Source organism: Hypomesus transpacificus, chromosome 22 (genome assembly GCF_021917145.1).
Source record: "Hypomesus transpacificus isolate Combined female chromosome 22, fHypTra1, whole genome shotgun sequence".
NCBI classification, from domain to species: Eukaryota; Metazoa; Chordata; class Actinopteri; order Osmeriformes; family Osmeridae; genus Hypomesus; species Hypomesus transpacificus.
The window spans coordinates 11,981,588-11,995,904 of record NC_061081.1 but is presented as its reverse complement, the minus strand read 5'-3'; the positions used below and the strand labels follow the sequence as shown (position 1 = coordinate 11,995,904).

Below are 14,317 nucleotides of genomic sequence, written 5' to 3'. Positions count from 1 at the left end.
AAGCGTATTCGTCATAATCGACAGTTGCAGACGAATAAAAAATGATTATTATGTGAGATATCAAGTAAACACGTATACAAATCAGGTAACAAAAATAAAAGTACATGCCGATTTTTATTTATTTATGTATTTATTCATTTATTACAAATCAACAATTTTACTTCCCTTAACCACATTTCAGAATATGTGAAACCATAAGGACATTAGACACAAACACACACTCTAACTGCGTTAAAGGAAATTGGAGCCATATCTTCCATATCTGGTCCTGGGGTTTGGGTCTGGGTTCTGGTCCTGGGGTTTGGGTCTGGGTTCTGGGTCTGGGTTCTGGGTCTGGGTTCTGGGTCTGGGGGTCTGGGTCTGGAAGGTCTAGGTATTGACCTGGTTCTGATTTTGGTTCTGGTTCTCCAGACTTTCGTTCCCCCCTGCAGAACGGCACCTACCCGCTGGTCTCAGGAAGAACCCGAGCCGGGAGGAACACCAGCGGAACACCCCACTGGGCAGCGGGACGGCGGGCGCCTGTTTGGCTAGAACCACAGGCCTGGAGAACCCCCTGCTCACCTCCACCTTCCCCTTCGCTATCAGGGCTGTCAGGTTCACAGGTGTCCCCATCACCACCACAGGGGGGGTGTACTCAGCACCCCCCTCCCTCAGGAGAGAAGCCAGAGAGCGGATGTCAGTCCAGCGCTGGACGGAGCCTGCTAGGGTCAGTTTATCGAGCAGGCTCCCGGACACGCCGCCATCTCCTGCTCTGACCGGGAGCCGGTGGAACAGCCTCCTCCTCGAACCCTGCAGCCTGGCGGCGGAGAACATTCTCCCAGCCGCTACATCGATGACCAGGGGGTAGACGGCGTAGGCTCTGGATGGGTGCTTCTGAACAGGGCCGGGAGGGGGCGTTGCAGGGGGGGGGTACGGAGGGATGAGGTCTCCGTCTCCTCTGGAGACAGGGGGCTCCAAGGGGCCCAGAGGGGGCGGGGTTGTGGAGTAGACCTGGCAATGCTTCTCTCTCTCCTCGTCTGTTGGAGTCACCTGGTAGCCCTGCACAAACGAGTAGCCTTCCTCCGAACGCTTCTGGTGTTCTGGGAGGGAGGGAGGGACGGAGGGAGGGTGGTTAGATAGTTCTTAGATAAGTTGAGGATAAGATAAGATGACACTTCATGAATCCCCAGGCAGGGATGTTGGGGGAAAGGCCTAAGCACAGATAAGACAACATTTATACATTAAATAATGAACAAATCATAAAAATGTAGGCCTGTATACAAGAAACAAGGCTGAGTGCACAAATAAGATGTTTTGAGACCAACAGTGCTGTAACAAGTCTGTACTGGAATAAACCAGGTTGTGCACCATAATGCAACCATGATAAATTACGTCTCAGCCAGTTTCCCATGTGTATACATTAGCTAAGCAGGCATAGTGAGCAAAGTGCAGAGAGTTAGTGCATCAGATTTCAAGAATTAGAAGTGCGCCGTTTTTGATCATTGTTATTTTAAAGACGTCCTTGAAAAAGGTAAAATAATGTTTCCTTCATATGGATAAAGCCACAGATTCCCACTTTAGAACATTTTGTAAGTTATTATTAATATTGACTTAGTAGAAAAATACTCACTGTGAAGATACTTGCGGCAGTTAATGATGTTTCTACCTGTGACAAATAAATTACAACATAAAAGAATAGAAACAATTTTCTTTACTATAGGCTAATAATTATTTATACAAAATATTCCACAACAAAGACATGCAAGCAGACCATCTATGCCATCAGACAAGATGGTGAGAGCAACAATCAGAGATAGGAGACGGGTGGAGTCCAACGCTTCCATGCCTGTAGCTCCAGTGAACTGAGATCCCCTTAAAGGCGAGCCTCATTTAACTGCCGCTGTAGGCGGATGTGTCACATGGCAGAAGGTTGTGGTGAAACGATAGGTAGCCCGGGGGTTTTGGTTTGAAGGCGATCATGGTGGTCTGGGAAATAGAGGTTTTTAATAAGAAATGTCTGAGACGTTCCTTGTTACTATAGGCCTACTCTGCTATACTCTACTGTACTATGCTCTAATCTGCTATACTCTACTGTACTGTGCTCTACTCTGCTGTACTATACTGTAATCTGCTCTAATCTGCTATACTCTACTGTACTCTGCTATACTCTACTGTACTCTGCTCTAATCTGCTATACTCTACTGTACTCTGCTCGACTCTCCTATACTCTGCTCTACTCTGCTGTACTATACTGTACTCTGCTCTAATCTGCTATACTTTACTGACTGTACTCTGGTCTACGCTGCTCTACGCTGCTATACTCTACTGTACTGTGCTCTACTCTGCTGTGCTCTCCTATACTCTGCTGTACTCTACTGTACTCTGTTCTAATCTGCTCTACTCTACTGTACTCTGCTCTACTCTGCTATACTCTTCTGTACTTTGCTCTGCTTTACTCAGTTTTAGGGTTTTCTGTTCTCCCCTCTCCATTTACTGTGTGAAAAAAAAGTTTCAAAAGTAGAACAAATATAAAAATAAAAAATAAACATTTCAAAAGGTTGAAAAAGGTTTTGAAAAAGTTTTGGATATTGTACATATTGTGTCCCCCCAATATGTATGATGATTGCGGCCTTGCTGTACTCTATTGTACACTGCTCTGCTTTACTCTACTTGTTTTTAAAATGATCTGTTGTCCTCTCCCCTCTCCTCCTCTCCTTTCAATGTGTGTGGTTTTTTTAGTCACGGTATCTGCATGACACTAAAACAGTAGTAATGGCTTCTTTTTACTAAGTACAAGTCAGCCCACACTTTACTTTACTTTTACTTACGACCGCAACCGCTTCGGAGCAGCACGGACTTGTTCTAGAACACGATGGATGAGCCCGGGCAGTCGCGACCTGATGAGTCACAACCTGGAAAATATTTATTCAGTTAATCATTCATATACATTTGGTCATTTAGCAGACGCTCTTATCCAGAGCGACTTACAGTTAGTACAGGGTTATTCTCTCCGAGGCAAGTATGGTGAAGTGCCTTGCCCAAGGACACGTCATTTTGCACAGCCGGGAATCGAACCAACAACCTTCTGATTATAGCCCGACTCCCTAACCCCTTTATATGTTATGTTATGCCAGGTGCTTGCGTTGTCTTGTCTTAAGAATTTCAGTGCCCAGTCTGACCTTTTGTTGTTCTGTGTACCTGACAAATAAAAGACTTGAACTTGAACTAACCGCTCAGCCATCTGACCCCCAGACAGTATACTGCAGGCCTATGTGTAACAGGTGTTTTAAGTTCTGTCACTTTTTTTATAATAAAAATTTAAATTCTCTTTAACTCATATCCACACATCCAAACAAACACACTTGGAATATATGAAACTAATATTTTAATAAATCGTTGCAAATGGAATATTAGGACTCTTTCAAAACGATTTAATCGAAACTGGGCAAGGAGCGACATCTCGTGGATTCGTAGGCAATGTAACTGACTACATGGCAACAAAAAAATAAAGCAGAAGTCAAATAATCACTTATCGAATCCACATACTCTGATTGTAGACGATTCATCATATTTTGAAAAAGACTAACTCGACAGACTTGGAATGTAATGCATTTCTTTAGTTCCACATCCAGACCAGATCCGGACGGAGGGTTCGGTTTGGGGAACTTGTTGCCTAGCAGCACCAGACCCAAACATGGTTACGTAATTAAAAGCCTATGTCTCTCAAGGGACGTCGATTTATCTTGAAATAACTGATCCTTGAGGCTTTGACCACATCTCTATTTTGTGAATTCAAGTTATTTTAATGACATCAAAAACGAAACCCATAGGCCTAAGGAAAAGTATCATAAATCTGAACAAAAACTGGCAGCCTACTTTTATTTGTAACCAAACTTTTTTGGGGGGGCGAGTGCATCGTTTGCCTAAAGTTTTTCTAATCCACTGTATGTGAAATAAGTAGCCTCTCTATGAAATACTTTTACTTAAAGAAACAACAGGCGATTTTGCGCATGCAAGAACCCAGTGGTCGTGACGCCATGACTAATGTAATCCGAGTCTCCAGCAAATGAGAATGTGAGAATTTGGGGGAACAGTGGAGAACAAGATGGCTGATGCGGGATAAAGAGGAAAATGTTTTGTTTCTTTTTCTTGAGCGAGGAATTTGCTTTGTAGAAGTCAGCTTGGTGTAAGCCTAAAACTTTTGTTAATTTGTTACAACTGCAAACTATTAACTTTTGTTCAAGTTTAACGCAGATGGGTCATCGTTTTTGGACACAGACAAGATTGGGCTCCTGGAGTTGTTATTCTGTTTTAGTAGTAGGCTCTAACAGTGCAGTTTATGTCAAGATATAATCGGTAACATCACAAATCATTTCTCTGAGTGTTTAATTCGACCAAACAAAGAGGGAATTTGAAGTTTACCCACCTTTATGAAATTACAGTCTTTCACCAAATATTTTAATGGTGCGTAATATTTTCCGTGGTAGGGAAAGTGCGATGGCCGAATATAACAACTGTAGTGACTAGAGAGGTTCGGACTAGTTTCGTAAATGTAGTGGACTTTTAGATCTGCATTACTTGACCAACACAATGAGCTCACCCGGCGTCAAATCACAGCAACCGCTGAGCCAACCGGGCAGGGTCCCCGCGAGCGCCACGGGTGCGTCTCTGCCTCACCGAATGGACACGAGCGAAGGGATAGAGATGGAAAATATCCAGCACCAAGACTTGGGTCTTGGGGGAGTCATTGGCACGCCATCCCCTCCCTCCAGACAAGCATGGAGCCGGGATAACCCGGGGTTCGAACCCGAGGATGAGATGATGGAGGCGGACTGGCCCCCGGCTAGCCCAGGGAGGAGATCGGTATCTGCAACTTCTAGTCCTAGCTGCAGCAGCGGACTGGGGAGCTACGGTGGTACCGGTAGCAGTTCCAGAATGCACCGGGGGATGTACCCCACACCGACTGTGGATGCTCTACAGCAAGACAGACCGGAGCGTCTCACCTGTATGAAACAGATTCTCCAGAAGATAAGAAGTTTGTGGTTTAAAAAATATATTTTATTGCAGATCGCAACTTTTGTCAATAAGTAATATAGCCTATTATTATCAGTGGGTGTCCACTAAATAAAACTCAAACTATTGTTTCTCGGCAAAACAATAATCTTGAACTGTCCGAATATCTCAGCCCACCCACATAAAATGCTTGAATATGAATGGTCCTTGGAGGCCTTTAAAGGGATATTCCACCCTAATCTCACCTCTCGTAGTTCTCTGGGGCACGCAGTTGATGGAGGCTAGCGACAGCACCCGCGAGCGCTACCTGAGGAATGTCCTGAGGGAGCTGATCACCTACGTCATGTTCCTCATCACCCTGTGCATCCGTGAGTACACCAGCTAGGTAGAAACAGCCAGGTAGAACCAGGTATGCAAATGTTACTCATTCTTATGGTCCACCAGAGGAGAAACACACTAACTTCTTTATTTAATTTAATTGACCGGCCTGTAACGTTGTAATTACTCAGTAATAAAACCAGATTAAAACATTCAGAGTCAAAACGTTGTTCTGAAGAGATTTTCATTTTGGCTGCTGCAGTTTCCAAGAGAGGGAAAGATGGAGAGACAGACAGAGGTCGAGACTTGAAGAGACAGGGGCAGAGAAGGTGGAGGAGATTATGAACAGTTTACTTTTGTTCAAAATCTCTGTCAAAGAGACACAGCGAGAGAGATTCAAGAGAGAGAGTGTGTGGGTTTCTTCCATTAGTAGGCTACATATACGTTTCACGCAGAGAGGATCTGTTGTTAATCAGAGCTGTGTTCAGGAAAGCCATCACATGAGTGTGTTTGTGTTGCACAGTGAGCTACGGGGCGGTGAGCTCCAACATGTACCACTACACCAGGGTGATGAGTCACCTGATCCTGGACAGCCCTCTTTCTCCTGGGGAACACACCACCTTCAGAACCCTGGTCACCACGCAGGACTTCTGGAAGGTGACACCTCAGATTATCTCTGACTGGAGTCCTTTAAAAGGACCTGTTGATGCGTTTAGCTCACGGCCGTTAAGGCTGTGCTGCTGGCTTGACCTTGTCCCATCATTGTTTCTGATGGTCAGTTCACGCCAGTTCCTTTCTTCCGCCCCCTCTCCCACCTACCCCCCTCTCCACCCTCCGCCCTCCTTCTCTACCTCATTGTCCGTCTCCACCCTCCCCTCCTTTCCTCCCCACAGTTCACAGAGGGACCCTTCCTGGATGGGATGTACTGGGAGTCGTGGAACCCCAACAGCTCCCTGCTGGAGAACCACAGCCTGATCTTCCAGGAGAACCTTCTCTTGGGGGTTCCTCGGCTGCGGCAAGTCAGAGTTCACAATCGCTCCTGCTCTGTGCACCCAGACCTGCAGGGGGAGCTGCAGGACTGCTACGACGCCTACACCCCCGGGAACGAGGACAGCGCCCCCTTCGGACCCAAGAACGGAACTGCGTACGTTTCATTTTCTCTCTGAACTCTTCTGGGAAGAGTTGGTTTTTATTTTGAAAGATCCAAGTTCTCTCTCTTATTTTCAGTCCTCTCAGGTCTGTATTGTAGACTGTGTAAGTTCTGATCCTTGATCTTCTGCGGTACTTTCTACTTGCTCTAGGTCTATGTTTCTTTAGATCATAATCATCTGCTAGATGAATAAAAGGTAAACGGTAGTATAACTGTCCGCCGTGGCGGTGCCTCCGGTCCCTAGGTGGCGCTACACAGCAGAGGGCCGTCTGAATGGGAGCAGCTCTGGGGGGCAGGTGTCCACCTACGCTGGGGGCGGGTTCTACCAGGACCTGGGGCGGAGCCGGGAGCGAAGCGCAGAGCTGCTGCGATCCCTCAGGGAGAACCTGTGGCTGGACAGAGGAACCCGGGCAGTGTTCCTCGACTTCTCTGTCTACAACGGGAACATCAATCTCTTCTGCATTGCCAGGTAGAACCCAGTTCCTCTCCCCTGGTAGAACCCAGTTCCTCTCCCCTGGTAGAACCCAGTTCCTCTGGTTTCGGTCTTGTTGATTGAGTTGGCTTGTCAGGGGTAATTTTTGTCTGTCTGTGTATGTGTGTGTGTGGGGGTATGTGTGTGTGTGTGGGGTGTGTGTGTGGGTGTATGTGTGTGTGTGCTCAACAGGCTGCTGGCGGAGTTTCCTGCCACGGGCGGTGTGTTGACTTCCTGGCAGTTCCAGACAGTGCGTCTGATTCGCTACACGTCGGGCTGGGACTACTTTGTGGGCATGTGTGAGCTGGCCTTCTGCCTGTTTACTCTGTACTACGTGGTGGAGGAGGTCCTGGAGATACACATCCACCGCCTGCACTACTTCAAGAGCCTATGCAACTGCCTGGATGTGCTCATCGTAGTGGTGCGTTTAGACACAAAATGGCTGCTGCATTAGGAAGCGGGTTTAGTTAACTTATTCAGAAAAAATGCCAACTTAAAAATAGGGAAGGAGCAAAACAAGATTTAAATAGAAATAAAATTGAATAAAAACTCAAATAAGATACAAATTTTATATCAAATTCTATAATATTATTATATGGCAACAACAGTACGAGCGTTTTGATAATGGGTAGTCATGCCAGCCGCGTATTGACCTCATCGCCGGTCTGCGGTCTGATACGGATTATTATTGGCCTCCTCTGACGTCATCTTCAAAATGAGCGATTAGCTGAGGAGTCAGCTGAGTTTGACTATCCAGACGATACTGAAGACATCAACGGCGACAAAGAAATTGTTAACTTTCTAAAGACTCTCTGAGTTGTTATTTGTGTTGGAATTAAAGCCATTTAGCAGAACCGTGTCGTCCGCTTTCTATCAAAAGTAATTGGTTGCTAGGCAACACCTGGAACACAAGAGAGCTAGTTACAATTAGCCTACCATTTATTTTAATTTACAAAATGAAGAGCTAAAAATGCCATATAATAAACAACTTACTAACCTCGACCGTTCGGTCATGCCGGGAAATATTAAACCTCAGCTTTGCCGTATCGCCATATCACCTTGAAGCCAGTATGGTTGAATCTAAAACGTCTGTTCCTCTCCTGTCTCCTCCAGCTGAGTGTAGCTGCCATCATAATGAACATCACCAGGACCTCCATGGTCAGCAGCCGCCTCAAACACCTGCTGGAGAACCAGGACGGCCACCCCTGCTTCGGCCCGCTGGCCAGCCTACAGGTCCACTTCAACAACATGGCCGCAGTCCTCGTCTTCCTCTGCTGGGTCAAGGTCTGGTGCCAGTCTGAGGGCATTATTATTCAATGAAATCTGTAAAAAAAACCTTTATAACGTTAGGTTTTCAAGACTCATGCGTTCCTTTCCCCTCTCTCCCTTCCTCCCTCTCTCCCTCTTCCTCCCTCTCTCTCTCCCTTCCTCCCTCTTTCCCCTCCCTCCCTCCCTCTCTCTCCCTTCCTCCCTCTCTCCCTCTTCCTCCCTCTCTCTCTCCCTTCCTCCCTCTTTCCACTCCCTCTCTCCCTTCCTCCCTCTTTCCCCTGCTCTCTTCCTCCCTTTCTCCCTCCCTCAGCTGTTCAAGTTCCTCACCTTGAACAGGACGATGAGTCAGCTGTCCAGCACCATGTCTCGCTGTGCCAGGGACCTTCTGGGCTTCTCCATCATGTTCTTCATCATCTTCGTGGCCTACGCCCAGCTGGCCTACCTTGTGTTTGGCACGCAGGTGGACGACTTCAGCACCTTCCAGGCTTGCATGTGAGTCAGCTTGTACCTTATATTGTATGACCATATAATGTTCTTATTTTACGATATTTAAGTGTTGTTTATACTGTGTAGGGCCCAGTGAACCAGTTATTTCAGGAAGTTGTTTAAAGTGCTTTAGTCATCTCCTACCTCAGTTTTCTCCTTCAACATGAAAAAGGTTGACCGTGTCTTGGGCTTCTCTCCAGCTTCACCCAGTTCAGGATCATCCTGGGAGATCTGGAGTTCTCAGAGCTCGAGGCAGCCAGCCCTGTACTGGGGCCTGTGTATTTCACCACCTTCGTGTTCTTCATCTTCTTCATCCTCATGGTGAGGGTCAGGGTCCTCTAGAACGTGTTCTGCTGTTCTCCCGTAGAACATGTTCTGCTGTTCTCTGTAGAACGTGTTCTGCTGTTCTCTGTAGAACATGTTCTGCTGTTCTCTGTAGAACATGTTCTGTTGTTCTCTGTAGAACATGTTCTGTTGTTCTCTGTAGAACATGTTCCTGGCCATCATTAACGACAGCTACTCTGAGGTGAAGACAGACATGGCTCAGCAGAGGCCAGAGATGCAGATGACAGACCTTATCAGAAAGGTTCCTTCTTTCACTTCATATCATCACAGATATTTACTTTTTATAGTTTAGCTACAGTACTTGACATATTATAAATACCGAAGGGATACTGTGCATTGGTTGAATAAGAATTGTGGCATCCAATTGAATTTGAACACATTTTTACGTTTCATTAGGATTACGATGTAATTGTAAAATAGTAGTTTTTTGTTTTGAACTTATGTAGCTATTAAGGGAATAGCAATAGCTCCATGGTTGACAGCATTTTACTGCAGATCAAGAGGTCGCTGGTTCAAATCCCCCTCCTCCAGGGCTGCGACAGGGCCCTGATGAAGCTGCGACTGAAGAAGACCACGGTGGATGACATCTCAGCCAGCCTCCGCCAGCACGGTGCCAAGCTGCACCTGGACCAGCTCAGACAGGACCTCAGAGGGTGACCACAACACTGCCCCATGGAAAACCCCGAAGCTTTCATTAAAAAACATGCTCAGGGATTTGTTTTTGTACTGATAACAAATTAAATAGTTCCATACACATCAAATCTATAAACGATACCTTAAATACGCTGACGAGTCAGAACACATGAAGCGCAGCTCCTCGTTGTCATGGTGAGGGTTGAGTCCTGATGGTTCTCAGCCAGTGAGGCCTGAATGGGGGGTGAGGGAGAGGAGAGAGATGGAGCACGTGTGTTCCTCAGGGTGGAGGTGTGTGTTGAGATGTTCTGGTGTTCCTCAGGGTGGAGGTGTGTGTTGAGATGTTCTGGTGTTCCTCAGGGTGGAGGTGTGTGTTGAGATGTTCTGGTGTTCCTCAGGGTGGAGGTGTGTGTTGAGATGTTCTGGTGTTCCTCAGGGTGGAGGTGTGTGTTGAGATGTTCTGGTGTCCCTCAGGGTGGAGGTGTGTGTTGAGATGTTCTGGTGTTCCTCAGGAAGGGACACACAGACGCAGAGATTGAGGCCGTGTTCTCCAAGTACGAGCAGGGAGGAGACCAGGAGCTCACTGAGCAGGAACGCCAGCAGATGAAGGACGACCTGGAGAAGGAGAGGGTGAGGGATACACACACATGCACACACACACACCTGCACACATACACACACGCACACACACACACATGCACACACACACATGCACACACACACACATGCACACACACACATGCATATATGTGCACATGCACACACACACACACACTCAGGTATTCAGTGTGTCTCTGTCAGGAGGACTTGGATCTGGAACGCAGCTCGTTGCCCCGGGCAACCAGTGGGCGGAGCTTCCCCCGTTGCCAGGACGACTCTGAGGAGGATGACGACGAGGACAGCGGCCATAGCTCCCGTCGCCGTGGCAGCAGCTCAGGGGGCGTGTCCTATGACGAGTTTCAAGTGTGCGTGAAAATAAAATATAAAAATACACTTCATATTCATATATACTACGTGTATAGTACTGTGCAGAAATCTTATGTATACTACGTGTATGGCACGGCCGGGAATCGAACCAACAACCTTCTGATTAATATTCCGAATCCTTAACCGCTCAGCCATCTGACTCGAGTACTGTGCAGAAGTCTTAGGCACCTTTCTTTCCTTTAAGTAAAGCAAAAATGCTTATTACTAAACAAAAAAAAGAAATCACAGTAGTGTGTACAGGCTGGTGGGGAGTGTTGTAACGGTGGTGTAACGGTGGTATAACAGGCTGGTGAGGAGTGTTGTAACGGTGGTATAACAGGCTGGTGAGGAGTGTTGTAACGGTGGTGTAACGGTGGTATAACAGGCTGGTGAGGAGTGTTGTAACGGTGGTGTAACGGTGGTATAACAGGCTGGTGAGGAGTGTTGTAACGGTGGTGTAACGGTGGTATAACAGGCTGGTGAGGAGTGTTGTAACGGTGGTGTAACGGTGGTATAACAGGCTGGTGAGGAGGGTGGAGCGCATGGAGCACTCCATCGGCAGCATCGTGTCCAAGATGGATGCTGTGATGGTGAAGCTGGAGGCCATGGAGAGAGCCAAGCTGAGGAGGAGAGACGTGCTGGGGAGACTGCTGGACGGGGTTATGGAGGTGAGGAGAGACGTGCTGGGGAGACTGCTGGACGGGGTTATGGAGGTGAGGAGAGACGTGCTGGGGAGACTGCTGGACGGGGTAATGGAGGTGAGGAGAGACGTGCTGGGGAGACTGCTGGACGGGGTTATGGAGGTGAGGAGAGACGTGCTGGGTAGACTGCTGGACGGGATTATGGAGGTGAGACGTGCTGGGGAGACTGCTGGACGGGGTAATGGAGGTGAGGAGAGACGTACTGGGGAGACTGCTGGACGGGGTTATGGAGATGAGGAGAGACGTGCTGGGGAGACTGCTGGACGGGGTTATGGAGGTGGGGAGAGACGTGCTGGGGAGACTGCTGGACAGGGTTATGGAGGTGAGGAGAGACGTGCTGGGTAGACTGCTGGACGGGATTATGGAGGTGAGACGTGCTGGGGAGACTGCTGGACAGGGTCATGGAGGTGAGGAGAGACGTGCTGGGGAGACTGCTGGACAGGGTTATGGAGGTGAGACGTGCTGGGGAGACTGCTGGACAGGGTCATGGAGGTGAGGAGAGACGTGCTGGGGAGACTGCTGGACGGGGTTATGGAGGTGAGGAGAGACGTGCTGGGGAGACTGTTGGACAGGGTTATGGAGGTGAGGAGAGACGTGCTGGGGAGACTGCTGGACGGGGTTATGGAGGTGAGGAGAGACGTGCTGGGGAGACTGCTGGACAGGGTTATGGAGGTGAGACGTGCTGGGGAGACTGCTGGACAGGGTCATGGAGGTGAGGAGAGACGTGCTGGGGAGACTGCTGGACGGGGTTATGGAGGTGAGGAGAGACGTGCTGGGGAGACTGTTGGACAGGGTTATGGAGGTGAGGAGAGACGTGCTGGGGAGACTGCTGGACGGGGTTATGGAGGTGAGGAGAGACGTGCTGGGGAGACTGCTGGACAGGGTTATGGAGGTGAGACGTGCTGGGGAGACTGCTGGACAGGGTCATGGAGGTGAGGAGAGACGTGCTGGGGAGACTGCTGGACGGGGTCATGGAGGTGACACACACACACCAGTCTTTACAGCATCAGGAGAACTTCTCAAAACCATCAGTTCTCTTTTTGCTATCTTCTTCCTCTCTGACTCCCCCCTCCTCTCCTCCCCTCTCCCCCCCTTCTCTCCTCCCCTCCTCTGCTTTCTCCCCTCTCCTCCTCCCCCCCCTCTCCCCCCCATCTCTCCCTCCTCCCCCCCTCCTCTCCTTCCTCCCCATCTCCCCCCCTCCTCTCCTCCTCCCCCCCCTCCTCTCCTCCCTTCTCTCCCCTCCCCTCTCCCTCCTCCCTCCCACTCCTCCCCTCTCTCCCCTCTCCCCCCCTCCTCTCCTCACCTCCTCTCTCCCCCCTCCCCCCTCCTCTCCTCCCCTCTCTCCCTTCCCCTGCTCTCCTCCCCTCTCTCCCCTCCCCCCCCCTTCCTCCCCTCCTTTCCCCCCCTCCCCCTCCTCTCCTCTTCTCCCCTCTCCCTCCTCCCCCTCCCAGGATGAGAGGATGGGCAGGGACACGGAGGCTCACAGGGAACAGATGGAGAGGCTGGTGAGGGAGGAGTTAGAACGCTGGGAGTCTGACGACACCGTCTCACAGGTCAGCCACCACCAGCCGCCCACTCCCATTGGCCCAGGGGCCCAGGCCCGCCCACGCAGCGCCCGCCCCTCCTCCTCCCTGTCCAATGACGTGCCAGAGTCCGGAGGAAATGGGAGTGGCCATGTGTGAAACCATGACAACGTGGAGGGAAGATTGTGTTGTTTAACCGGTTCAAATCTTAAGATGCTGGTGTCTGTGAATCAAGTCAACCAATTATTTTGAATGAGTTAAAATCAAGTGTTAATCCAGAAGTCTTAAGGGATATTTTTATGCATACTATATTAGGGTATATATACTACGCTTCGTCTGTTCCAGCTCAGATTTAGGATGATTGCCTTTTTTTTTTTATCCTTAGTTTTTCACACAGTCAGTTGCACTTAGACCATTCTAAGGTAAATATTAAGGCGTAGCATCAAGAATATCAACATTAATAACCCTTTATAACCCTTTATCCACCCAAACGCAAAGTGTGTGAGATCAAACAGGAACGTTTGTGAAGAAAATACATCTCTTTTAGGAGAACCTTAATACAATGAAGGATTTTGTCTAGATGAAGGATATTTGATCTTGATCATGTGAGAGGGGCTTGATCATGTGAGAGGGGCTGGATCATGTGAGAGGGGCTTGATCATGTGAGAGGGGCTTGATCATGTGAGAGGGGCTTGATCATGTGAGAGGGGCTTGAAGCCTACAAAGGATATTTCATGGTTTATATTGTAAGAGCACATAGTAGTATTACCAGCTATGTTAACCCTTGCAGGTAACAGCTGTGTTAACCCTTGCAGGTAACAGCTGTGTTAACCCTTGCAGGTAACAGCTGTGTTGACCTGTGCAGATAACAGCTGTGTTAACCCTTGGAGTTAACAGCGTGTGTTGACTTGTGCAGGTAACAGCTGTGTTGACCTGTGCAGGTAACAGCTGTGTTGACCTGTGCAGGTAACAGCTGTGTTGACCTGTGCAGGTAACAGTATGTCTGTCAAGGTCCCTTTTGACATCAGACCCAAAATGGTCTCGTCTGAAAATGTTTTACTTGTTGCTTATATAGTATCTTAAGGTACGCCAGATCTTGCATTATACTCTCATCTTCTGTATCACTTTGTAATGATTTACACTTTGTAAAGACTTACAAATACTTGGTTTATGGACGTATATTATACATATTGTAACTTGAAACAAACTTCGATTTGGAGTGCATCTTGTCTTCATGAGAAACTCATGTGTTTTAGTTTGGATTCCTGTGCTGTGTGTACCTCACAGGAGCCCGTAGTCTTTGTGTTTTTTACCTTTAAGGATATATCCCTGATGTGGACAACCAAATAAAATGTCTCATGTCACAACCAGGAAGTGCTCTGTGTGTTCATGTCTTAAAGCACCCAGAGAAGCTAGAAATTAACAGCCTCCATTCACCATGAACCAGTTCCTTGACCAAAGA

General features: G+C 48.2%; 2 protein-coding genes across 5 annotated transcripts; one reads left to right on the top strand and one right to left on the bottom strand.

Moving 5' to 3' along the window:
• Positions 1 to 123: 123 nt before the first annotated feature.
• On the bottom strand, positions 124 to 2,173 carry LOC124484162. The gene is made up of 3 exons (XM_047044930.1): positions 1,751 to 2,173; positions 1,610 to 1,645; positions 124 to 1,079 (listed from the first exon to the last, which is right to left on the bottom strand). The coding sequence occupies exons 1-3, from the start codon at positions 1,821 to 1,823 to the stop codon at positions 370 to 372; spliced, it is 819 nt and encodes a 272-aa protein (XP_046900886.1). The 5' UTR covers positions 1,824 to 2,173; the 3' UTR covers positions 124 to 369.
• Positions 2,174 to 3,203: 1,030 nt separating this feature from the next.
• Positions 3,204 to 14,229, top strand: pkd2 (polycystic kidney disease 2). Of its 4 annotated transcripts, XR_006957942.1 has the most exons (16): positions 3,205 to 5,014; positions 5,247 to 5,360; positions 5,834 to 5,967; positions 6,204 to 6,454; positions 6,705 to 6,929; positions 7,125 to 7,353; positions 8,046 to 8,216; positions 8,512 to 8,693; positions 8,888 to 9,008; positions 9,175 to 9,273; positions 9,528 to 9,685; positions 10,178 to 10,295; positions 10,467 to 10,630; positions 11,152 to 11,299; positions 12,784 to 13,796; positions 13,847 to 14,229. XR_006957942.1 is itself a non-coding variant. In XM_047044856.1 (15 exons), the coding sequence occupies exons 1-15, from the start codon at positions 4,570 to 4,572 to the stop codon at positions 13,012 to 13,014; spliced, it is 2,787 nt and encodes a 928-aa protein (XP_046900812.1). In that variant the 5' UTR covers positions 3,204 to 4,569; the 3' UTR covers positions 13,015 to 14,229. The 4 variants fall into 4 exon arrangements, 3 of the variants coding, with proteins under 3 accessions (XP_046900812.1, XP_046900810.1, XP_046900813.1); XM_047044856.1 differs by having other exon boundaries at positions 3,204 to 5,014; positions 10,470 to 10,630; positions 12,784 to 14,229; XM_047044854.1 differs by having other exon boundaries at positions 12,784 to 14,229.
• The last annotated feature ends 88 nt before the right edge of the window (positions 14,230 to 14,317 follow it).

Bases quoted from the DNA above. Each gene is read 5' to 3' on its own strand.
- LOC124484162 (XM_047044930.1), bottom strand. From the start codon at position 1,823: ATGGAAGCGTTGGACTCCACCCGTCTCCTATCTCTGATTGTTGCTCTC. The intron at 1,646-1,750 runs GTCTGCTTGCAT...TATTTGTCACAG, and splicing joins CTTGTCTGATGGCATAGATG to GTAGAAACATCATTAACTGC. The intron at 1,080-1,609 runs GTGAGTATTTTT...CCTCCCTCCCAG, and splicing joins CTGCCGCAAGTATCTTCACA to AACACCAGAAGCGTTCGGAG.
- pkd2 (XM_047044854.1), top strand. From the start codon at position 4,570: ATGAGCTCACCCGGCGTCAAATCACAGCAACCGCTGAGCCAACCGGGC. The intron at 9,274-9,527 runs GTTCCTTCTTTC...ATTTTACTGCAG, and splicing joins TGACAGACCTTATCAGAAAG to ATCAAGAGGTCGCTGGTTCA. The intron at 11,300-12,783 runs GTGAGGAGAGAC...TCCCCCTCCCAG, and splicing joins TGCTGGACGGGGTTATGGAG to GATGAGAGGATGGGCAGGGA.